Source organism: Dendrobates tinctorius, unplaced genomic scaffold, assembly GCF_039654945.1.
Source record: "Dendrobates tinctorius isolate UK_male_01 unplaced genomic scaffold, ASM3965494v1 ptg000008l, whole genome shotgun sequence".
Classification (NCBI taxonomy): domain Eukaryota; kingdom Metazoa; phylum Chordata; class Amphibia; order Anura; family Dendrobatidae; genus Dendrobates; species Dendrobates tinctorius.
Genome location: NW_027361676.1, coordinates 2174266 through 2196302, shown reverse-complemented (window position 1 = coordinate 2196302; position 22037 = coordinate 2174266). Strand labels below are relative to the sequence as shown.

The 22037-nt window shown below is 44.2% G+C and overlaps 1 protein-coding gene across 1 annotated transcript in view; it reads left to right on the top strand.

Moving 5' to 3' along the window:
• TTC29 (tetratricopeptide repeat domain 29) overlaps window positions 1-22037 on the top strand; it is a 454195-nt gene that overhangs the window by 91430 nt on the left and 340728 nt on the right. The window contains exon 4 of the mRNA XM_073576236.1: window positions 16265-16488. Within this exon, the coding sequence (XP_073432337.1) occupies window positions 16265-16488 (224 nt within the window). The remainder of the gene's footprint in view (window positions 1-16264; window positions 16489-22037) is intronic.

Sequence of the window (22037 nt, the reverse complement as noted above, 5' to 3'; positions counted from 1 at the left end):
CAACCTCAAGGCTTGAAAAAATGCATCCACATTAGTCAGAATAGGATTTTCAGGTGTCAAAGAAAACGCCCAATCCTGGGGATCGCCGCGCAGCAAGGAGATGACAATTTAACCTGCTGAGCAGAGCTCCCCGATGAGTTAGGCTTCAAGGCAAGAAATAATTTACAATTATTCTTAAAATTCAAAAATTTAGACCGATCCCCAGAAAACACATCAGGAGTAGGGATTTTTGGTTCAACAGCATGTGATTGAGCGAGATAGGTGGAAATTCCCCGCACTTCAGCAGCGAGCTGCTCCACACGATCAGACATTTGCTTCATCTCCATTAAAGAAAAAATCCTCCTACGGCCCCAGAGAAAAAGAGGAAAAACTACATATAAAAAATAAAAATTCTGACTCTTTTTTTGCAATTTTTTTCCCCTGCTTTTGAGTAGCCTAGAATCTGCGGTATGGCTGGTGATTCTGTTATGAATGAGTCATCGAGGAGGAAAAACAAAAACAAGCTAAGCCACAGAAAACCAGAGAGGTTGGTAACTAAGCGGATTGCAGACCCCTGATCCTATCCACACAGCTAGCAGTAGCCGTGGAGCATACCTACGATGATCCTAGATGCCTCATCACAGCCGGAGAACTAAATAAGGGGAAATCTAAACTGCCCCAGAGCAGACCCCAAAAGCTATAGACAGCCCCGAAACATGTATTGTCGGTGAGACAAGATGAAAACACAAACACAGATAGAAAGATAGGCTGAGCAAATGATGGGGCCCACACTAACTAGAAAGGACAGGAAAGGAAAGATGCTGTCTGCAATTACACACAAAACCCTGCCAAAAAATGTCCAACACTTTCTGGTAACAAAAACCTGTTGTGAGTTCATTTTCCCCTTCGTCACTGAGGTCTGGTGAACTCCCTATTCTGGTAAAGGAAGGTAATGAGCCTGATTATCAGGCACCTGAGCCTGATGATGTTGACTGGCTGAGTGGAGTCACGGACTGGATATAAGGCTGCCGACGCCCTTCTGCCCTGCGGGTGATTTCTCTGTGGACTCCTAGAAGACCAGTCTGATTCCTGCTCCTCTAAAGCTAAGTTTTCTGCTTTGCCTGTTAGCATTTGTGTTTTGTTTTTGTTTGCCTTGCCTTTCTGTATTCTGCCATTCCCTGCTGGGGTGAGCTGAATCTCCTTTTGCTGGTTGCTCTGTCTTCAGAATATTCCTGAGTACTGACATAGCTTTTTGAAGCCTAGCGTCTTCAGGGCCTTTTTTACTGTCAGTTTGTTGGCGCTTATTTTCATAGGGTTTTTCACGGATTGCAGACAACAGCCTTCCTGTCCTTTCCTATCTAGTTAGCTTGGGCCCCGTCTTTGCTCAGTCTATCTTTCTGTCTGTGATAGTGTTCTTTCTTCTTGCTTCACCATCATTATATGCTGGGGGCTGCCTTTTGCTTTGGGGTCTGCTCTGGGGCAGTTTAGATTTCCCTTTCTGTCTTTAGGCTATATAGTCCTCCGGCTGTGATCGAGGGGTCTAGGGCATCGTAGGAACCCCCCACGGCTACTGCTAGTTGTGTTGTTAGGTTCAGGGGTCTGCAGGAAAGAATTGTGTTTAAAAAAAAAAAAAAAGAGTGTATATTCTTTCCTCTATATCTCTGAGGCCGTAGGGGGAATTTTTTTTAGATAAAGCAATTGTCTGATCATGTGGAGCAGCTCGCTGCGGAAGTGCGGGGAATTTCCGCCTACCTTGCTCGTTCGCATGCTGTTGAACCAAAGATCCCTACACCTGATGTATTTTTTGGGGATCGATCTAAATTTTTGAGTTTCAAAAATAATTGTAAATTATTTTTTGCCTTGAAGCCTAACTCGTCAGGGAGCTCCGCGCAGCAGGTTAAAATTGTCATCTCTTTGCTGCGTGGCGATCCCCAGGATTGGGCGTTTTCTTTGAAACCAGATGATCCTATTCTGACTAGTGTGAACGCATTCTTTCAAGCCTTGGGGTTGTTGTATGACGAACCTAATGCTATTGATCAGGCTGAAAAGACCCTGTTGGCATTGAACCAGGGTCGAGATTCTGCAGAGTTGTACTGTCAAAAGTTCCGAAAGTGGGCGGTCCTTACTACCTGGAATGATAATGCCTTGGCTGCTCTCTTTCGGAAGGGTTTGTCAGAAGCCGTAAAAGATACTATGGTGGGATTTCCTGTTCCCTCTGGTCTGGACGATTCTATGTCATTAGCCATTCAGGTTGATCGGCGTTTACGTGAACGCAGGATTGCACGAGAGGTGTTGCCACCGGTTGAACAGATGTCTGAACCTATGCAATGTGATAGAGTTTTGTCTAGGGCGCAACGTCAGGAGTTCAGAGGGCGTAATAAGCTGTGTTTTTTCTGTGGAGATGCCTCGCATATTATTTCTGTTTGTCCTAAACGAGAGAAACGCTTTGCACACACGTTTTCTGTTGGTGGTGTTCAACCTAAGTTTCTTCTGGCAATTACTCTGATCTGCTCCCTGTCCACATTTTCCGCCAAGGCTTTTGTGGATTCAGGAGCAGCGCTAAACCTAATGGACTTGGATTTTGCTAAACGTTGTGGATTTCCGATGACACCTCTGCAGACGCCTATCCCTTTGAGGGGGATTGATGCTACTCCTTTGGCGAAAAATAAACCTCAGTTTTGGACCCAGGTGGTCATGCGGGTCGCCCCAGACCATCAAGAAAATTGCAGATTTTTGGTGTTGCATGGTTTGCATGATGCTGTTGTTCTGGGGTTTCCCTGGTTGCAAATTCATAATCCAGTTTTGGATTGGAAATCTGTGTCTGTGGTGAGTTGGGGTTGTCGGTGTGCCTTTAGTGAGGCTCCGGTTTTTTCCACCTCTCCTCAGTCGCATGATGTTCCTGACTATTTGGTGGCCTTTTATGATGTATTTAGTGAGAATGAGTCTGCATCTTTGCCTCCTCATAGGAGTTATGACTGTGCAATTGAACTGAGCCCGGGGTGTAAATTTCCCAAGGGTCGGCTCTTCAATTTATCTGTACCCGAGCACGAGGCTATGCGATCCTATATTAAGGAGGCATTGGAGAAGGGTCATATTAGACCATCCTCTTCACCCTTAGGTGCCGGTTTTTTTTGTGGCCAAAAAGGATGGTTCTTTAAGGCCTTGTATTGATTATCGTGCACTCAACAAAATTACTATTAAATATCAGTATCCGTTACCCCTGATTTCGGATCTATTCTCTAGAGTTAGAGGTGCTTGCTGGTTTACCAAGCTTGACCTCAGGGGAGGCGTATAATCTTATCCGCATTAAGCAGGGGGATGAATGGAAGACGGCGTTTAATACTCCGGAGGGACATTTTGAGTACCTTGTGATTCCTTTTGGGCTCACTAATGCCCCTTCTGTCTTCCAGTGCTTCATGAACGATATTTTCCGAGACTTTGTCGATAGATTTTTGATTATCTATCTGGATGATATTTTGATCTTCTCCAAGGATTGGGATTCTCATGTGGAACATATTCGGACTGTGTTCCGGATCTTGAGGGAGAATTCCCTGTATGTCAAAGGATCGAAATGCCTTTTTGGAGTACAGAGGATTTCATTTTTGGGATTTATTTTGTCTCCGTCAACTATTGAAATGGACCCGGCCAAGGTACAGGCCATTTATGATTGGGTTCAGCCCACTTCTTTGAAGGCCTTCCAGAAGTTTTTGGGTTTTGCTAATTTTTATCGGAAATTTATAGCAAAATTTTCTAGTATTGCCAAGCCATTGACTGATCTGACTAAGAAGGGTGCTGATGTGTTGAATTGGTCTCCGGAGGCTGTTGCTTCCTTTCAGGAGCTGAAGCGAAGATTTACCTCCGCCCCAGTTTTGCGGCAACCTGATGTCTCACTCCCGTTCCAGGTAGAGGTGGATGCTTCTGAGATTGGTGCAGGAGCTGTTTTGTCCCAAAAGGATCCTGTAACATCTAAAATGAATCCCTGTGCTTTCTTTTCCCGAAAGTTCTCTCCATCTGAACGTAACTATGATGTGGGGACTCGGGAACTGTTGGCCATGAAATGGGCATTTGAGGAGTGGAGACATTGGTTGGAGGGAGCTAAACATCAAGTTGTGGTCCTCACTGACCACAAGAATTTGATTTACCTAGAGTCGGCTAAACGCTTGAACCCTAGACCGGCTAGGTGGGCCTTGTTTTTTACACGTTTTGATTTTGTGGTCTCTTTTCTTCCTGGAACTAAGAATGTCAAGGCAGACGCCCTCTCTAGGAGCTTCTTTGCTGATTCTCCTGTGGTGACCAAGCCTGCTACCCTCTTAGGCGAAGGGGTAGTTCTTTCTGCCATCTCGCCCGATTTGAGACTTGCTCTGCAAGAGTTCCAGGAGGACAAGCCTGAGCGTTGTCCCAGTGGAAAGTTGTATGTTCCTGACCAGTGGAAGAAGAGAGTGATGTCTGAAGTTCATTGCTCTGCATTGGCTGGTCATCCAGGTATTTTTGGTACTAGAGATCTGGTGAGTCGCTCTTTTTGGTGGCCCACCTTGTCTCATGATGTCAGGAATTTTGTGCAGTCCTGTGGGACTTGCTCCCGGTCTAAATCTTGTTCTCGCTCTAGTGGGTTGTTGATGCCTTTGCCGGTCCCCAGGAGGCCATGGACCCATATTTCTATGGATTTCATCTCTGATATGCCTGTCTCTCAAAGAATGACTGTTATTTGGGTGATTTGTGATAGGTTCTCTAAGATGGTTCATCTTGTACCACTCCCTAAGTTGCCGTCTTCCTCTGAGTTTGTGCCCCTGTTTTTGCAACAGGTGGTTCGCTTGCACGGGATTCCTGAGAACATTGTATCTGACAGAGGAGTTCAGTTTGTGTCTAGATTTTGGAGGACTTTCTGTTCCAGGCTGGGAATTCAGTTGTCCTTCTTGTCAGAGACACCGCACTGAACTTGCTCACTGAGCCAGTGCGCGTGTCCTGAGTAAAGCAAACTGTGCTCAAAGCTACCTGTGGAGCGGGCAGCAACCGAATAGATGCGTACTTCAGAGCTGCAGGTCTTGAAGCACGTGACTGCTAGAGGCGTGGCCTAAACTCCACAGAGCTAAAAGCTGCAAGATAATTCCTAGCAGAGTAACTGCGAGACAAAGTTACCAAGGGGCATAGACAGTGAGAATAGTCAGGACGTAGCCAATGAGTCACACACAGAGATAGCTGTAGGGTACCAAAGGGGGTGAGCAGAGAGTAGTCAGGTCACATGCAATGAGTCATACACAGATAGTTGCAAGGTACAAAAGGGGCGAGCAGAGAGTAGTCAGGTCACATGCAATGAGTCATACACAGATAATAACGCAGTACAAAATCAACAGGCAAACTCACAACGGGAAACAGAATCGGGTCAGAACCATATAAACAAGCTATAGCAACAAACAGGCACACGGGGGTCAGCACACTAGGCCAATGGCAAAAGTATAACTGGCAGGGATTGAAGCTACCCAGGGGTTTATGAAGCTCTCCCAGAACCAGAAAGAGGCCACAATCATTAACCCCAAGTGTGCAGGTCAAAACCTGCACAGAGCTCCAGACATTAACCCCCGGTGTGCAGCTCAAAAACTCGCACTGGGATCATGACACTTCTCCTCTGCTTTTCACCCTCAGACCAATGGGCAGACAGAGAGAACAAACCAGACCTTGGAGTCGTATTTGAGATGTTTTATTTCCGCTGATCAGGATGATTGGGTTTCATTTTTGCCCTTGGCCGAATTTGCTTTAAATAATAGAGCTAGTTCTGCCACTTTGATGTCACCTTTTTTTTGTAACTTTGGGTTTCATCCTCGATTTTCCTCAGGGTAGGTGGAGCCTTCTGCCTGCCCAGGTGTTGACACTGTGGTGGAGAGAATGCACCAGATCTGGGACCAAGTGGTGGATACGTTGTCTCCCAGGAAAAGGCCCAGCGGTTTTCCAATCGACATAGGACCATTGGTCCCCAGTTTAAGATTGGTGATATGGTGTGGTTATCATCAAAAAATATTGCTATGAAGGTGGCTTCTCCTAAGTTTAAGCCTAGATTTATTGGACCTTACAAGATTTTGGAGATTATTAATCCGGTCTCTTTTCGTTTGGCTCTTCCTGTCACATTTAAGATCCATATTGTGTTCCATAAGTCCTTGTTGAAGAGGTTTGTTGAACCAGTTGTTCCTGGGGTGGCACCTCCGGACCCTGTATTGGTTGAAGGTAACATGGAATATGAGGTAGAGAAAATACTGGATTCCCGTCTGGCTAGACGGAGTCTCCAGTATTTGGTTAAGTGGAAGGGTTATGGTCAGGAGGATAATTCCTGGGTCTCTGCCTCTGATATTCATGCCAAAAGATTGGTGCGTGCCTTTCATCGGGCTCACCCTGATCACCCTGGTGGCGTGGTTGAGGGTTCGGTGACCCCTCCTCAAGGGGGAGGTACTGTTGTGAGTTCATTTTCCCCTTCGTCACTGAGGTCTGGTGAACTCCCTATTCTGGTAAAGGAAGGTAATGAGCCTGATTATCAGGCACCTGAGCCTGATGATGATGACTGGCTGAGTGGAGTCACGGACTGGATATAAGGCTGCCGACGCCCTTCTGCCCTGCGGGTGATTTCTCTGTGGACTCCTAGGAGACCAGTCTGATTCCTGCTCCTCTAAAGCTAAGTTTTCTGCTTTGCCTGTTAGCATTTGTGTTTTGTTTTGTTTGCCTTGCTTTTCTGGATTCTGCCATTCCCTGCTGGGGTGAGCTGAATCTCCTTTTGCTGGTTGCTCTGTCTTCAGAATATTCCTGAGTACTGACATAGCTTTTTGAAGCCTAGCGTCTTCAGGGCCTTTTTTACTGTCAGTTTGTTGGTGCTTATTTTCATAGGGTTTTTCACGGATTGCAGACAGCAGCCTTCCTGTCCTTTCCTATCTAGTTAGCTTGGGCCCCGTCTTTGCTCAGTCTATCTTTCTGTCTGTGTTAGTGTTCTTTCTTCTTGCTTCACCGTCATTATATGTTGGGGGCTGCCTTTTGCTTTGGGGTCTGCTCTGGGGCAGTTTAGATTTCCCTTTCTGTCTTTAGGCTATATAGTCCTCCGGCTGTGATCGAGGGGTCTAGGGCATCGTAGGAACCCCCCACGGCTACTGCTAGTTGTGTTGTTAGGTTCAGGGGTCTGCAATCCGATAGCTGCCAACTTCTCTGGTTTTCTGGACTTAGCTAGCATTTCTGTTTTTGCCTCCTACGGTGGCTCATTCATAACAAAAACCCTTATATTCTGAAGACAGAACAAAAAGAGACCAATCTGATCAGGGACAAAAAGCAAACTGGCCTAAACAGAGACATAGGAATGGAAATTCAGCACAGCCCCAGTAGGGGCTGGCTGACCACAAAAACTGAGTAAACCAGACCAAATCTCATGTGAAAAAATAGCAGAGCACACTTAGCTTGAGAAGGCAGGAACAGAACTGGAAACCAGAACCTCAGGGCAGGAAAATCACCAGCAAAAAATTAGGGAGTCGGCGGTCTTAAATCCAGTCAGATACTCCTGATGTCCACTCACAATCCTCCTCCTTAGGTGGCAGGTCTCTGCCATTTAGATCAGCTTCATTACCTACTGACACCACTAGAGGGAGCCCGGATGGAGAACTCACGACTCCTCTGTCAACACAGTCAGCTCCACCACCCTCACCAGAAGCCAGAGGTAAACCAGAAAATGAGTTCACAACAGGGCTCCAAATGTGTCGACTGTTGCCATAAACCTGTTTTTTGTGTGAAATTTCCAAACCTGTCTCGGTGTCTTCAGTTAGTCTGGAGGGTATTCCGGAGTACCTAAAGAACTTTGAGGATGTGTCTTCTGAAAGAGAAGCTGAGGCGTTACCCCCACATAGGCCGTTTGACTGTGCTATTGATCTTATTCCTGTAGCCAAATTGCCCAAGGCTCATCTATTTAACTTATCATGCCCGGAGCACCTAACTATGAAGCAATAGATCGCTGAGAGTCTTTGTAAGGGACATATAATAGGTAATAGAGAGCTTCTGGCTATCAAGTTGTCGTTCGAAGAATGGAGTCATTTTTTTGGAGGGGGCAGCTCCTGCCATCATGGTCATCACTGACTATAAAAATTTAGAGTATATTAAATCTGTTAAAAGACTCACTCCCAGGCAGGCCCGTTGGTCACTTTTTTTTCCAGGTTTCAGTTTTCGATCACCTTTCACCCAGGGTCTAAAAACATGAAGACTGATGCTCTGTCACGTAGTTTGGAGCCGCTGTCTGCCCCTGATCCGCTGTCCCCCAATCTTCAACCCAGTGTCGTTATAGCCGAAGTGTCATCGGAATTAGAGCTGGAGATTATGGGAGCTCATTCTTTAGCTCCAAGGTCCAAACCTGAAGACAAATCGCTTGTTCCTCAGCATTTGCACACCAAGCTCTTGTGGGATTTTCATGATTCGAAATTGAGTGCTCGCCCAGGTATTTCAGCCACATGAGAAGCCGTAGCGAGGGTATTTTGGTGGCCTTTAGTGGCTTTGGTTATAAAAAAGCATGTCGCTGCGTGTGGGGTATGTGCCCGTTCTAAGCGCTCTCATTGACGGCCAGGGAATTGGTGCCATTGCCAATTCCAGGAAGACCATGGACTTCATTACTAACCTTTCTTCATCCCGGGGCAATACTGTAATTTGGGTAATTATAGACAGATTTTCTAAGTTGGCGCATTTTGTACCCATGGCAAGTTTACCATCAGCAGATACCCTCTCTAGGCATTTCCTCTCCCAGGTTGTTCGTTTACATGGGGTACCTATGAATAATGTATCTGTCAGGGAGGCACAATTTGTGGCTAAGTTTTGGTGGGCTTTTTGAAAAAGGTTGGGGATATCTTTGTCTTTTTCCTCAGCTTATCATCCTGAAAGCAACGGGCAAACTGAGTGTCAGGATCCTGCCAGCGCCGGCGTGCAGCCTCCGCTGAGCAGGGACTCACCCGCACTCTAGGGGGGCCCGGGGTCAGATACAGCCGGAAAGTGCAGATACACAGGACCTGTGGACGCTGAATTTTAGCAAGCAGTGAAGGACCTACGGTCAAGTGACTGCAAGGGGGCGGGGCTTAGCGTCCTGCTTTCAGAGATGGCAGGACACTATACAGAAATACTCAGAGTCAGGCAAAACGGAGGTCATGCACAGAGATAGCAGTAAAGTACCAGGGATGAGACAGGACGGATAGTCGGGGCCAAGCAGGGGTCAAAACCAAACACATAGAAGCTACCAAGCAGAATCCAACAAGCAATATCCAGAGAACAGACCGAGTCGTACACAGAGTATCAAGCAACCAGAACACAGCTCAAACACACTCAGGGGTCACCACACAATGCCAAGGGCGAAAGTATAACTGACGGGGGATAGGAGCTTCCTGGGGCAATAAGAAGCTTTCCCAGAACCAATGAGAGGCCACCATAATAAGTCCCAGGTGTGCAGGTAAGAGTCTGCACTGAGATCAAACCGTTAACCCCAGAAGTGCCGGTCCACCATCACTGGTATCATGACACTGAGCACACCAACCAGTCGCTTGAACAGATCCTTCGATGTTTGACTTCTGCCTTGCAAAGCGACTGGTGTGATGCCTTGCCGTTAGCGGAGTTCACCTTCAATTGAATAAATCAACCCTACCGGTAGGTCACCATTTTTTATTAATTACAGGTTGAACCCACATTTCGGCGAATTCTTGCGATTAGATTCTGGCTGTCCAGGGGCTGAGGACTGTGTCAACCGAATCAGGGATCTATGGTCAAAAGTTCAATTAAATATTTCCAGAGCTCAGGAGAAAAATAAATGTTTCATGGATGAAAGATCAGATGTTTCAGTGTGGGGATAAGGTGTGGCTCCCTAAGCAGAACATAATTCTTCGATTGCCCTCCGCAAAACTGGGGCCTAAATTCATTGGTCCCTATGAGATCATTGAAGTGGTTAACCCGGTAGCGTATCGTCTTCGTCTCCCCCTCTCTAAAACTTGATAACGTATTACATAGATCCTTGCTCAAACCCTTGGGATCGGTCGTAGAAGATCCAGGTTCCGTTCCTTCTCCAGTCTTAATTGATGGACACTTGGAATTCGAGGTACAACACATTATAGACTCCCACAGGTCCATGGGTCTTTACAGTACCTGGTACATTGGAGGGTACAGTCCGGCGGATCAGTCCTTGTTGCTGGCCAGATTGGTACACGCTGACCATCTGTTTCGAGCATTCCATGCCCAGCATCCTGAGAGACCTTGAGGTCTGGAGGCCCCCCGTTGAGAGGGGGGTACTGTAATGGTTTGCTCGGTTTTGAGGATTAGGTGGTTAACCTGGATACCCTCTTTCTGGATTTCTGGGAGGCTTTTTATAGCCTCATTGCAGGGCCATCCCTTGTCGTTTATACTGATCTGGTTCCGTCCCTGTTGAAGTTTTCTGTCTGCTGTTCCTGTACTGTTATTTGCCTGATTTGGTTCTTTGATCTTTTGGCTACATCCTGACTATTCTCTTGTTTCTCCATCTGTACTTCCCCGCCCTCTCTGTGTATGACCTTAGGCTTATCTGACCTGACTTTATTCTCCCACGCCACCACTGTGTACCTCCACAGCTGCTGGCTCCCAGTGGTGCTTTGCAGTAGCTCCGCCCCTCCTGCTGATGCGTGCACGAACTGCACCTGCGCAAGTGACATTGACGTCACCGCTATTCTCACGCATGCATAGTAACGATGCGGCTGTTACTGCGTCTGCGCAAGAATAGCGATGACGTGGATGTCACTTGCTCAGGCGCAGTTCGTGACTGCAAGGCTTGTTCACGAACTGCACCTGCGCAAGTGGGACTGCCACGATGCCTTATGGGATTCGGTGACAGCGGCCAACTGATGATTATATATGTAGATTTATAAAGGCCCAGAAACAGACTTGCTCTTGACTTTGCTTTTTCCTGTCCTCTTTCAGAAATTCTTCATCCCTGATTCCATTTGTCTAGCATATTAATTACCTCTATTAGATTAACCAAACAACAATCAGCCATGATAACATATAGTAAGAAAAGCATCATGATTCCAATAGGTACAATCAATGTGGAAAAAATCAAAGAGTACTAAAGCTAATGGCTACAATGAAAGTCACACCCACATCATGACTAGCCAGATTTTAAGTACTCCACTGATGTGTAAAGTTCTGTTCATCGTTATTGGCACCCATGAAAAAATTAAGCCAAATTGAAACAGTTTTTTTGTATAGTGTTAAATACAAAAGAGCAAATAATAAACAATAATTTAAAACAAAAAACAATGGGTGGGAAGAATAGAAAAACCTGAAGCTTACTGTGACACTGGTATTGGCATCCTTTACATTAAATTAGTATGGAAACACATTTTGACTCACCTGTGGTAAATCACAAAGGAGAATCACCTATGATTAATTGTTGGTGCCCAGGTGACATGAATTAGCCAATGAATGATTACTTCAGTGTTTTAAAAAGCCACATGGTAGGCCCTGTTTCTTTTTCACAATGGTAAAGAGAAAGGAGCTGTCTGAGGAACTACTATTATTAGCAAACACAAGACTTCCAATGGGTATAAGGCCATCTCCAAAGACCTGGGAATCCCAGTTTCAACAGTGCGCAATGTTATTAAGAAATTTGTGAAGCATGAAACCAATAATCTCCCTGGATGTGGGGGAAAGAGGAAAATTGAAAAGAGATGTCTTCAAAGGTTGATGCGAATGGTGGAAAAAACACTGCGCCAAACATCTAAAGACCTGAAATCCAACCTGGAACAGTCTGGGGTCATGGTTTCAACATGTACCATATGCCGCACACTAAGACCAAGCAGAGCTTTATGGGTGAAGGCTAAGGAAGAAAAAAAAAGCTGAAGAAAAGACATAAAAGTAACTACTTATCTTTTTCAAATAGTACCTTGACAAGCTGCAATCCTTCTGGGAAAATGTTCTGTGGACAGATGAAACAAAAATAGAGCTTTATGGCAATGCAACGCAATGGTTTGTTTACAGACGGTGCAATGAAGCTTATAAGAAAAAGAACACCCTACCAGCAGTTAATTATGGTGGAGGATCCATAATGCTGTGGGGTTGCTTTGCTGCCTCTGGTACTGGAGGCCTTGACCATGTCACAGGAATCATGAAGTCAGAGAATTATTAAGAGATTTTAGAGTGAAATGTCCTACCCAGTGTAAGAAAACTTGGATTGAATTGAAGATTATGGGTCCTCCAGCAAGACAGTGACCCAAAGCACACATTCAAAAGTACACAGGAATGGTTGAAAAAGAAAAAAATGGACCGTTTTAAAATGGCCTGACCTCAATCCCAGTGAAAATATTTGGGATGAGGTGAAATCTGCCATTGGGAAAAATAACCCTGCAAACATTCAAGAGCTTGAACAAATTGTAATGTAAGAATGGGAGAAAATTCCAGCTGAGGCTGGTTTCACATTCGCGCTTTTTAAGCGCACGCACGGCCGGGGGTAGCTCCGCCCCCGAGCCGGCTCTCTGCCCGGCGTGCCCGCCCCTTCCTTGTAGCGCCGCCTCCTAGCGCACAGCGGCGCCTGCGATCGGCGCACCCTATCTTTAGCATAGGGTGCGCAGATCGTGCGCAGGCCGTGCGCTAGTTGCGCTTTGACCTGCGCTGCGCACTTTTGACGGTGCGCTGTGCGCGCCAAAATCCGAAAAGTTTGATTTTGGCGCGCACGGCACACCGTCAAAAGTGCGCAGCGCAGGTCAAAGCGCAACTAGCGCACGGCCTGCGCACGGCCTGCGCACCCTATGCTAAAGATAGGGTGCGCCGATCGCAGGCGCCGCTGTGCGCTAGGAGGCGGCGCTACAAGGAAGGGGCGGGCACGCCGGGCAGAGAGCCGGCTCGGGGGCGGAGCTACCCCCGGCCGTGCGTGCGCTTAAAAAGCGCGAATGTGAAACCAGCCTGAGAAGTGCAAGAAGCTTATAGACTGCTACAAGAAATGTTTGGAGGCTGTCAACAATGCCACAGGGTGTTCAACCAAGTATTAATTAGGGGTGCATGAATTGCTGCATATGCTGTTTATTCTGTTTCTTCTTTTAAATTTCAACATGTAAGTTGAAAAACAATGTTTTATTGTTGTATTACTTTGGACCACTCTGAGCATATAATTAAGCTACATTTCAATTTATTTCTAAAGATATTGTACAGTCTATGAAAAAAATGAAGGGGTGCCAATAACGGTGACCAGCACTGTAGCTTATATAAATCAGAAACCTATTGCTAGACATAACAAAGTGCAAAACTAAAGTGCTTAATTATAGGTAGTATGCCTCGCAGTCCTCCTAAGTAGGCCATGCTCGAAACTAACAAGAGTATCCAATGGGTGCGTTAATCCAACAGAGACCAAATGAATGTGCTTTTGTCCTCTCTTAGGCTAGTATCCATCAGTTACTACAGAGAAAAAAGTTCAGTATAGTCTGGTAGATTATTCTATTTAATACAGTAAAAGTATACCATGATTTTTAAAATGAGACCCTAAGAGTGATGCCTTCAAATATATGGCATTTATTGGCAGACAATATTTAAATGGTTTTTCCAAGATGTCTGAAAAATTTAACAATTTTCAAATGTGATTTATGTGCATAAGTACAGTTGCTATGGCCATTAATTTTTATGAATAAAAAAATATTTTTACACAAAGACATGATGCCATTCTCTTTGTGTACATTTGTCTTCTGCTTGTTATGAGTGTTTCTTTCTATTCATAAATTAATGTTCCATATCAGTCTGTGTTCATGCTTCTGTGCATCTCCTTGCAGAAATTGTTCACTGCACCTAGTCCTACTATTATCTGCCACTGTTGTCTGCTGACACTTTCTCACAGTCATTGTATCCCTCGGAGCAGCAGTCTAGCACTAAACATTGAGGCTAGCGCATTCATATGGTCTCTGCTGCATCCCTTCTCCAGATGTGCTCCAGTGCATGAGATGGAAGCAAGGTCTAGAAAGTGACCTCCCTGATGAAGTCCTTCTACAACTGTTCACTACAGGCTGCATGAAATGAGAATCATTTTTCCCAGCTCCAGCCCAATTTTAGCAGTGCCACAAATTGAACCACAGAAGCAGAGATGGGATTGGACATTCATGATCCCAGAGCTTCACTGCCAACCATATATTTTAACCTTAGGATTGACGTTACTTGAGTTAGGCTTTACTGTTCAGGCAGAAAACCATCTGGGTATTGTTTAGAACATCACCAAATTGACATCACAGCCCACATGATCAGCATACACAAATAGATAGGAGCAGAATTTTTACTGCAAGTACATTAGGAGTCTGTTTAAAGGGCTGAAAAGCATAGGGACAATTAAATATATCTTGGATTACCCCTTTAAGCTATTTGCCTAGAGAATTTCCAAGCACATACAGTATGTTTAATATGGTTTTCCACAACAGTGATATTAATAACCTTTCCTAGTCCGGATACGTCATCACTATCAGATTGGTGGTGGTCCAACACATAAAATTATTATTATTATTATCATTATTATTATTTGTATAGCGCCAACATATTCCGCATCACTTTAAATTTTAGAGGGGACTTGTACAGACAATAAACATTACAGCATAACAATAGACACATAGATCAACAGATACCAAGATGAGTGAGGGCCCTGCTCGCAAGCATACAATCTATAACACATGGCACCAGGGGCAGACATATCATTGGTGCAGCTGCACAGGGACACAGGAGCTAAAGGGGGCCCATTTTCACCTACAAAGCAGGTGGAATTTTGCATTATGGTGAGCTATTAGACTGGCCAAATATTGTTCTTGCACAGGGGTCCTCTCCTGTATGTGGTGGTCAGTGCACAGAAACCCCACCAATCAATTCTTTCAAGTCCTGGAAGTAGCTGGAAAGCAAACAGTATTTGGAGCTGACTACCGCACTTCTGTACACTGCTTGGTGGACACTCTAGGCTACTACAGTTCAGCTATGATTCCAATAATTCAAAGAAGCACTGGGTCCAGTTATTGCAGGCTGTGTTACTCTATCCATCGTATATGGCAGAATTTGTAATGGAGATTCCTGATGTAGCCTCTGATGCAGATGTGAACAACACCTTACATAAGAACACAGTCCAAGATTGTTTAACTACACTGTGTAGTTCAAAAGCTTAGCTGGTAGACTAATAATTTATTTTGTTACAGCACTTTAATAACAGCATATTTTTTTAATCTTCAAACACTGCAATTGTAATTCAAGAGGGCGGTTTAATAACCTTTAATCTAAATTTGCTAATAAAGAAGAATCCTGAAACCTAGGCTTGTGTGCCACATCTGTTTAGAATGCCAACCTCCTCAGTCAGGTAATGATTTTGATAGGGATAACCAGTGATTATCATATTCACCTAGCATAGTGGATGGGATTTCAAGAAACTGGTGCCCGCGGCTTCCCATGTGGCGCAACTTTCCAGACTGCAGCATGTCTATTTATCTTGCGGAGACGCGAGTCTCTGCAAGATAAATCTCACCAGTGCAATGAATAGGGCGTGGTGATGCCGCATGGTTCAGAGAACATATGCGGAATCACCTGCGTTCAAAAGCTGGCAGAGCTTTGGATGCAGCGGACATGTGCTGCGTTCAAAACACTGCTGGTTACTGACCGTGTGGACGTAGCCTTACTCTGTAATACAAAGATTATGTATTAGGTTGCTTAATAAGTGCCCAGAATAATGTGACCAGAAATTGGTTGTAAAGTTAAATAGTCTGTGAATAATTAATCTAATTATGGACCACATTTGATTCAGAAACTCTGATCTCCTTTATTTACCTCTTTACTAAGTGTTAACCTTTATGAGCTTTTCCAGTAAATTATTAACGCTCCAACGGTATATTACATGAAGATTAATGATACATTACGCACATTCCTTTTGTGAAATGAAATCATCTTGAAAAAGCATAATTCCCGTGATCCAGCCGAGGAGAAATGTCTGATTATCCTGCAGTGACCAGGTGGAGTCACCACAGCCTCAGACAAACATGTCCTCGAGCATTGAGAGAGCGCCAGTATCTGGGACCTCCACTTATGTTGTTTAGAAGAAGTTGTGTCAGCCCTTGTCTCCAAGTGGCGTTCATAGAAGAGATGGCTAATGATAAATGTGCAACACGATGCTCAATTACACCACATGCATTCTGCACCGCTAAGCGCAAAACATTTGGGACCTGGCTTCAATGAAATGCACGATAACGTGAAATGTAATGCGGGCGCTAATTACAGAATGAGCTGTAATTATGAGGCTATTTAATTATTTGTTTTCTTCTCTGTGCAGTTATCGGGATTCATTCAAGCAAAGCATCTGCATAGAAATGCTGCGCCAAGGCTATCACAAGTCTTTCTCTGAACTCTTTACTCTGATTCACAAGTGGAATGCCTTAAGGGACGCTGGAGGGCCTGGGTCAGCCATATGGCAGCAAAAACCCTTGGAGGAGCAGCACGAGAAACTGGATCAACTTCAACATTTCCTGACCAGGGCTGAGGCAGCCCAGCGATCAGGTAAGAGGGGGAATTCTGGGTAACCGAGCAGCAGGAGCTGAAGCATCAAGAGCCCGAGGCGAGGATTCTAAATTGTTTCATCTTTGAGTCTGAGACATTACTACAATTTAGCACATATCAGCTTTACTCTTATCAGCCGTATAGCAAGATAAGTAGTAGATCATAAAGTATAGTTAAAAAGGAAAGACTGGCATCAAACTGTGCCTCTCTAATCCTCTAAAAAGAGAACCAGGTAGAGAGAGGGGTGCATGTATTTTAACATCTCTTAAGGGAATATTGTTGTTTTATATGCACGAGAGGTCTGCGGGGAAGCTTATGTATGCATAGCATTCAGCCAGTATCATTTTTTTTTGTTCTGGCAGCACTGCAGCATTAAGCAGTATCGCAGTGCCATCATGTACTTCCAATATATGCATACCGTGCAAAGTAATGAAATCAAACCCAGATAAGGCAATAAGCAGTTCTGCCGAATTAAAAGCTATGCTTACCTAATATTCTGATTTTTCCTTTGGATTGAATATTTAAAATGGGTATTTATTGTGTGCGAAATGGTGTATTCAACACAGAGGCTTTACTCATGATCACCATTTCTACTGTAGGTCATAAGCTTCATTTTAACATTGTAAATATCCGCACTGATGAGATCAATCTATCAATCAAATCACATTCATTATTTTGTCCTGCAAATTGTTGCGCAGATTTTGAAATTTAGGTTCCTTTTCCACAACACCAAGCCCTCGTCCAATTATACCTGAAAAAGACGTCATGTGCACGTAACCAAACAGTAGCAGAATTAAGGGATTTTTTTAACGGTTCGTGGATGAAGGGGAAGAGAAAATGATGAAAGTGCACAAAAACTGGTCAAGGTGTGACTGCAGACACGCTGTGAGGGTTCTCCAGTGTTGGGAGCCGGCGGTCATTTGACAACAAGTATGCGATTTGTATACTTTTGGCCACATTCCAACTAGACGTGTCCAGAATCGCTTAATTCACTTGTATTGAGTGAGTCCACTCACATCTCATCGGCACGGGACCACATGTATACTAATCATATAGCTGTGGTCACGTGCGTGCCTGCTCCCGGCGTAAGTGCTGGAGAATCTGATAGAGTTCACACTTTTCACTGTGCAACAGTTGTGTTTTAAGAAGGAAGGAGGACAGCTTGGATTTTGACTTCGATCCTACCACTCAAACCCCCACAGTAACTAGAAAGGTGGTCTTGAACCTAGGTTGTTGTTCCGGAATTGAATGAAGCAGCATAGTCACACATTCACGCTGCTACTCCTTTCATTGTCTATGAGACTGATGTACATACCTGAGTGCTGTACTCAGAAATGATTGGTTTGCATCCTGTCAGTCACTGCAGAAAGGGGCTGATGGAGTGATCTCCTCAGGAATACACCAAAATCATAAAGTCTATGTCCAATGTATTCTTTCAGCACTCTTAGCAGCCAAGCAGCACAATATTATTTTGTGCCATTTTGCAAACTACTTTTTTAGAACTGTAGCGGCCAATGCAGATGACAGATCCATTCAAAAGTATGCTGCCTGTTTCATTTCCACCTGGACCTGCTACTATGATGGTCGCTTCTGCCTCCTGGTGATGCTGTATTTCTTCTATGGGCAGCACTGGTGATAGAGGAGAAGTCAGGACCAGAAGCTCTGGACAGCACAATCTGTCCAGCTGCAAAGGCTATTGTGGCTGGAACCCCTTGATCCATCCAGCCTAGCAGTATGGGTGTGTGCTGTCTAGCAGGAGTAATTGACTCCCTGCTGTTGTCAGTGGGACAGAATCACACCTTACTGTTTTTTCGTTTATTTTTCAGTCCATTTGATTCTTGTTTTGGATCTCAGCCTGTGTTTTGACTATACTTTAATCTGATGATTCTGATCCTGTCTCTCCCCTCGTGATTCTAACCCAGCGACCTAATCATTCCTGCCAGCCTGCTCCATTGACCAGTGGCTTCTTTGAGGATTCAACTCAAGGCCTCTGTAAGTCCAGTGCACTGCAAGGGGTTAAAAGGTGTATGTTATGGTTCATCTCTTACCTGGTTGTCAGAAAAGACAGCGCAAAACCTGTCAGTGGAAGCCTTATTTTGAGCTGGCAGACGACCACGAACAGATCCTCATAACATTGCGCATCTAAGTCTTGAAATTATGATCTCTCATACCCCGAACCTCACTTATAAGTTAAGAGATTTTCCCACTATATACATTTCTCCCTTATCCAGTCTTTCCAATAGGTTGACTGGTGTGGCAGTGCTGATGTCCGAATACTGCTCCATGCAAATGTAGTTTAACACAAAAGGTTAAAAGAAACATCACTTTATAAAAATGCTCATTTCTACTGCTCCTAGCTGAACCCACTCCATCCACTTTCTGCCTCTTCACCCCTACGACTTAATGAAATGTTGTCACAGTCCTGCCCAGATGAAAATCAGTGCACCGACCTGTGATTAGCTACCACATGTTTGTAATATGCTGTCATAGGGTGCCAACGTATCACAGAATCACAGGGTTGGGATGAGCACCACAATGGATGGCAGCACATGGGAAACTGTGCCTCTTTTACCTTTCTTTTTTTTCATTACCGATTTTGACTCCTATGGGGCTGTAAATCCATTGAGCTTAATTTTGTCATTCTTCTTAAGGATCTAACCTTTGTAGGACCCGCAGATAGGTACATTTGACTAACATCACTCGACGAATACGGCAGCTACAAGACAAAAGGCTAAAAGCTTGCGAGCCGTATAAATCAATTGTTAAGAAACCAGTGTGGGTGGATAGGAGTCTGGTGCCACACTGGGTCATAGCCACATGTCTAGAAATGACTGCTAGCATGTGCTAGATGTTCACATTGTATATAGGGGGTCGTGTGGGGTAATTTCATTACCCATATTCAGTGCTGGAGGACATGCTTTGTGGCACTAAATGGGTTATGTAAAATGAATAGATTGAGAAACAGTTGGTCATCTTATTGATTTATCTCACTTGTCACAGCTGCACACCAGACTAACTGTCTGGTCACATTACTAGTATACAAATGGATTTATCATATCATATATCCCATACAATATTACAATGACATTATTTTTCTTTCGAGCATGTTATATAGAATGCATTTTTCACACAAATAGTTGAGAAATGTAATATTGGGTTGGGATAGAAGTAACCAAATACGGTAGATACCTACTGACTGCTGTCCGTGCTCCAGAACTGAGACCACTAGAGACATCTGTTTCTTAAATGAAGTTTATTCTATTTTGTTGGTAGATATGTCCCAGTAATTAAATTAAATAATTAACCTTTGGTGCTCGTCATGTCATCGCACTCTTTGATTTGTGGCACTTATATTGCGAAGATAAAATAATTATCATATCTTATATTTGTCTGTAGGCTTCTTCTCCATTGCATTTACAATGGACAAATGCAAATTTCATTCATTTTTCTAGATAGCAGTTCTCATAATGAATTTGTCAACCATTTTGTTGCTAGATTTACAAACCAGTGATTGGTTAATATTGAGATTGATGAAAAATGGATTGTAAATTCAAGGGCAGTATGAAGGTATGACAAAGACAGCTATGACCAAGAGCAGTAGACGGGGATACCTATACAAGGACTATTGGAGACATTTCGGTTTGTATTTCAAAATGTACCCATTTGTCTTTATAAAACAGCAATTCCCAATCTTAGTTACATCAGGAAACCTCTAAACAAAATCCAACTTTATGTACGGGCTGACAAAGAATTTTGTAACTGTAGATTCAACCTGAGATTTGTTGCTGGCTTTGCTTGCCTCTTGATGCCAAACAGTTTGAAGAGACTCAGTTCGGTTTGCCATCCCTGCTATGAAAGTGTCAGCTGCTGTCTTTTGCTGAACCTCTACCTAGCTTCAAAGAAACCACTGAGTTCTAGGAAGCCATGATTGGGAAACACTCACCTTAAACTTAAAGGGGTTGTCCCATTTCGATAAACCCCTTTCTCTTGGCGGCAGTCTGTTTCAAAGAAAAATAAATACAAATTGTCCTTCTTTTCGCCCTCCCCAAGACCAGCGTTGAGTCTCTGACTCGGCTCCTAGTGTCTGTAGCACTGGTGTCACGTCAACTGCTCCGCCTGAGTTAACAGTATGAGCTGCTCAGACCCTATGAGCTCAGTTATTTGCTACAGCGCTGTAGACATTACATCAGCGCTGCAAACAATCAATAATAGACACTCTTCTAATCGGTCTCCCTCTTACCAAACTCTCCCCTCTCCAATCTGTCTTGAATGCTGCAGCCAGGATCATATTCCTCGCCAATTGTTACACCAATGCCTCTACCTTGTGCAAGTCATTACACTGGCTACCCATCCACTCCAGAATCCAGTACAAACTTGTTACCCTCACACACAAAGCTCTCCATGGCTCAGCACCACCCTACATCTCCTCCCTTGTTTCAGTATACCACCCTACCCGCGCCCTCCATTCTGCTGTTGACCTGAGGTTAGCATCCTCAATAGTCAGAACCTCCCACTCCCGTCTCCAAGACTATACATGTGCTGCGCCAATTCTTTGGAATGCACTTCCCAGGTCAATACGATTAGTCCCCAATCCCCACAATTTTAAGCGTGCCCTGAAAACGCATTTATTCAGACTGGCATACCGCCTCAGCACATTAACCGAATCTATCCCTGTGTGGCACAGCCAAAAGTTTTTACCATAACCAGGTTCCCCCCATCATGTTCCCACATACTTTATGCATCCATTAGCCCTCTGTGTCTGTACTGTTACACACTTAACATTATGGCTGGTCCATACAATCAGGGCAATTGTTACCACCCACCTTTCGTGTCTACCTTTTTTCCTCCTAGATTGTAAGCTTGCGAGCAGGGCCCTCATTCCTGTTGGTATCTGTCATGATCTATGTGATTATTGTTATGCTGTAATGTCTATTGTCTGTACAAGTCCCCTCTGAAATGTAAAGTGATGCGGATTATGTCGGCGCTATAGAAATAAAATTTATTATTATTATATTATTATAGACACTGGAAGCAGCAGTGGTGGCTCAGTGCTGGACCAGGGGAGGAAGAGTAAATCATAGTTTAATTTTGAGTTTAAAGCAAACTGCCGGTATGGGAAGGTGTTTTCCATAATCGGAAAACCCCTTTAATAATACTTGTTTATCACATTGTACAAGCTTCTTTGGCCTTTCTGCAAAATAAGCAGACAATTTTGTGCTTTTGCTGTGATTCCTTTTTTCTATGCTGTGAGGCAGAGACTGGTGTTACAGTGTGTACGGAAAATATTCAGACCCCTTTAAATTTTTCACTCTTTGTTTCATTGCAGCCATTTGGTAAATTCAAAAAAGTTCATTTTTTTTCTCATTAATGTACACTCTGCACCCCAACTTGACTGAAAAAAAACAGAAATGTAGAAATCCTTAAATGGAAGAAGTTTCGGACCACCAGAAGTCTTTCTAGACCTGGCCGTCCAGCCAAACTGAGCAATCGTGGGAGAAGAACCTTAATGAGAGAGGTAAAGAAGAACCCCAAGATCACTGTGGCTGCGC